The sequence below is a fragment of the Antrostomus carolinensis genome, unplaced genomic scaffold (genome assembly GCF_000700745.2).
Source record: "Antrostomus carolinensis isolate BGI_N321 unplaced genomic scaffold, ASM70074v2 scaffold38851, whole genome shotgun sequence".
Lineage (NCBI taxonomy): Eukaryota > Metazoa > Chordata > Aves > Caprimulgiformes > Caprimulgidae > Antrostomus > Antrostomus carolinensis.
In genome coordinates, this window is record NW_010296955.1 from 14,443 (window position 1) to 18,093 (window position 3,651).

Here is a 3,651-nt window from a genome sequence, read left to right on the forward strand (position 1 = left end):
TGCAAGGCACAAGGGTGGTGGAGAGCAGATCTCCTCCTCCCTCCCTCACTCACTCACCTTTGACACTGGACACCTGCTGACCTTGCGTCTTGCTGAAAAGGTTCAGCTCGTTGGTGATGGATTCCAGCATCTTGACAAAGTTGGGCAGGAAAAGGATGACATGGACGTCATGGTTGGAGAGATGCCGTCCGCAGCTGATCCCTTGGGCCCCCTTCACGTGGGGGCCGCACAGCAGGGCTACCGTGGGCCGCTGGTGCACGTTCTTGGGATTCAGCCTAAAACGCAGACAAAAGGGGATTGTTAATAAACCCAACAATCTCTCACCTTCTTCCTGCAAGAGGGGGGGGGAAAAAAAAAAAAAAAGAATCGGTAAAATGCAAATTGACAGGTGTTTTTGCAAATCTTCTGCTGCTTCCGAAGAAGGAACCCACATCCTTTTGTAGTGCTGACACTACGGAGCTGCTCTGCTTGCAGATTCCCTTCAAGCCGTCCTTGCACCCGCAGCAGAGAGCACAAGGTCCCAGTCTATCCTGGTTCATGAAGCCAACTTGTACTTTCAAAGCAGGGGGCATTTTCACTGCTCATGTAGCAAGCCTGATGTCAATGCAATTTTACTTTCAGGAGACTTTTTTTTTTTCTCCTGCCTCTCTGATTTTAGAAGAAAGCTAACTATACAACCTCACAGATATGTGGTGAGTTATCCCATCAGCAGAGCCACAGTTTAAGAAAGAAGAAAAATAATTTCTACTCCCTAAGCCTCATCAACTGCAAAATAAAGTTGGTCTATTTAAATGGCCTGCAAGCCATCAAGGGTGGCTTACAGCAGGATTTTCAGCTGATAGGGCCAGCACTGCCTGGTATGTCATCACTTAATGCTCTCAATCAAATGATCAGGCCCTGGTAAAGTACTACCAAATAAACAGATGGAGACTTAAGGCTTACCTTCCATTTCAAGAGCAAATAATTTGGAGCAGCTATCAACAGCATAAAAATACATGTGTAGTTGTCTGCCCACATCAACAGCTATGGTAAGCACAGGCACAGAGCAGGCCTCTTCAAAAGAGTCAGCACGTAGACTCATGCAAAGAGCAGTAAGTGCACTTTCAAACCTGCAAGTAAATCGGGCCCTCCAAATGAGCAGGACCTTCTCAGTTTAGGTGGAGAGGTAAAAAAATACAAAGGTTTGCTTATTTGTAAAAAGGACTAGCTCACTGGATATTCTGCAATGGTTTAATCTGCCTTGGGCTACACCTGTGGAAAGCTCGGTTCCTTGAAAAAATTCCCAGTAAGTGGAGAGAAAAATCTCAACTCTGTCTGTTTTGTCTTTGACTCAAGAGATACTTCTGCTGCTGCGACACAGGAGCCAAAAAGAATCCCTTTGTAAGTCAGTGAGCCAGCCCTTTTCTAAAGAGGAGAAAAAAACTGTGGCCATGGAAACCTACTGTAAGTCTTCCTCCCACTCCAGGAGCCTGAGCCTCACACTTATTTTTATGATTATTTGGAAACAGGCTGATACATGAGCTACAACCCAGGCCTGCATGGCATTGGGATGAGTTTTTTCTTTCTGAAGCAAGGCAGAGGCGACAGCTGCTTCCAGCTGCAGCACTAGCACGAGTGGCAGCAGGCATCCACGTTAACACTGACCTCAACAGTAACCTTGCAGCTTCTCTTACCTCACCCCTACTTAGCAGAACAAGATAAGCTGAGCTCTGCTTCAAGGGGACAAACCCACAGCAGAGTGAAAGGGAAAAGCTTTACCTGTTGGGTCCTCCAAGGAGGCTCAGGGCCATCTGACTCGCACACACTCCTGTCATCTCCAGCCTCCGCTCCAGAGTCAGACCGTGCTTCTCAGCAACTGAGAGCAGCTTTTTGTGAAGCTCGTAAGACACGCTTGGAACGACCAGCCCAGAGTCTAGGGTGCAAAGAGAGAGGAGGGAAGAAGATAGAAACAGGTATAATCAGAGACTTTTACAGAATGCTGCAGATTGGTAAGGTTTTATGTAACAACACTTGGAATTAATGACAGTGAAAAGGCTTATTAGCTGTTACCAAGGGCCTGCTTCCTTCCGAGACTAGTGCATCAGAGTCAGCCTACTCTCTTTGCTTCACTCAAAGACAGCTAAACACAACTGCTGGGCTTGAAATAATACGTTTCCACAAGAATTCAGCAGGCAGCTGGCAATTTTACCAACACATGGACTGAGAATGGTCTCCAGGCCACCAGTGCCTTACCTCACACCCATGCCCAGACAGCTAGAAGTGTTCCTAATCACTGTGAAAAAGTCAGGAGAGAAGCTGTGAACCACATTTCCCACCCAAAAAGCTTAGATGCGTTATGCTTCCTGACACTGGTAGTGATCAGCCCCAAACTCCCAGCCCCTAACCCACTTATCACAGCAAAACAAGACATCCCACATTTGCAAAGTAGGTGTCCCCACCACCTGAGCTGTGCCATGCCAGAAGGGCTGGCTTTGGACACAAAAGCTGAATCACGATACACTGAAGCAGCAAAGGAACGATGCAGCTGAGAGAATAAAGTCTACAGAAAAATACTTCTCAGACGTTTCTGACAGCCTGGTCTGCAAGCCAGGAAATGCTCCAGCATGTGGATCAAGGGAAAACAAATGAGAGAGGGTTTGTTAAGGGCTGAGAACAGCAGCTGCAGTAGGCAGCAACACAATCCTTCCCACTCGCTCCTACAGCGAGAATCAGCAGGTAAGAGAAACACAAGCCTGAGTAACTGTTCTGGCTGATTCTTTATCCTTTCCTCCTCCAAGCAGGCCAAACTGGCACTGACTTCACAGAAATAAACCCTGCAGTAACATCTGTAAACTCTCCTGCAAATGAATACAGAGGATTCCTTGCCACCAAAAGGTAGCTTGCTCTGAGGGGAGCCACGGTCATTTTTCAGTGGTGTGCTGAATAGCAGAGGACACGGAAACTGAAAATAATTATTTATGGTAGATGGAGAGAGAAGCACAAAATGTAAGTGACAGGTGAGAAAACTGCTGCAGCAGCCAGCCAGATAACCCTGAATATCTTCAGCCAGAGAAATCAACCTCTTTATTCTCACTTTTCTCCAAAATAATTCTGATATCCAAGTCCCTTTGCTATGTGTCTGAGATTTGCACCTATGTGGAATGAGAAACACACACTATTTTTCCTTGAAACATCCTCCTGGATGTCTTTAACTGTCTCCCAGCTTGTATGGGATGGCCACATAGCTGGAGCATAGCTGCTGGCAACAAAAGCTCTCGGCTCCTTCTGTTCACATCATTATCACTGCTCCGAGTTAAACAAGCAATCCCATCAGAGTCTGGCTGAGCAAGGGCTCTGTGACTTTACTGTGAGCTCCCACTCTGGGACAGGCAGATGAGGTGCACAGCAGTCAGGCACAATGGCTCCAGAAAGGTCCAGGACTCAGACAGATGCCTGCTATAGCTCAGACACGATGCCAAACATTGAGCCAAAGCATGAGCTCGGTCCTTCCATCAGCACACTCTGCTTCTGTGGTGCTCAACGTCCAACAGCCTGGACTCACCCTCGCGCTCCCATCAGCCACTCTGCCTCTGAACTTGGGGCGACTGCAGCCACCTGGGTGCTCACCGCAGCCCAGCGCCGAACGGCACAGCAGGGCTCAGACTGCCTGTG

At 47.8% G+C, this 3,651-nt stretch overlaps 1 protein-coding gene across 1 annotated transcript in view; it reads right to left on the minus strand.

Annotated features, from left to right (window-relative positions):
- Nucleotides 1-3,651, minus strand: part of EDC3 (enhancer of mRNA decapping 3) — a 23,400-nt gene that overhangs the window by 2,101 nt on the left and 17,648 nt on the right. Inside the window, exons 4-5 of the mRNA XM_010178446.2 lie at nt 1,759-1,912; nt 58-275 (exon numbers count right to left, since the gene is read on the minus strand). Of these exons, the coding sequence (XP_010176748.1) occupies nt 58-275; nt 1,759-1,912 (372 nt within the window). The remainder of the gene's footprint in view (nt 1-57; nt 276-1,758; nt 1,913-3,651) is intronic.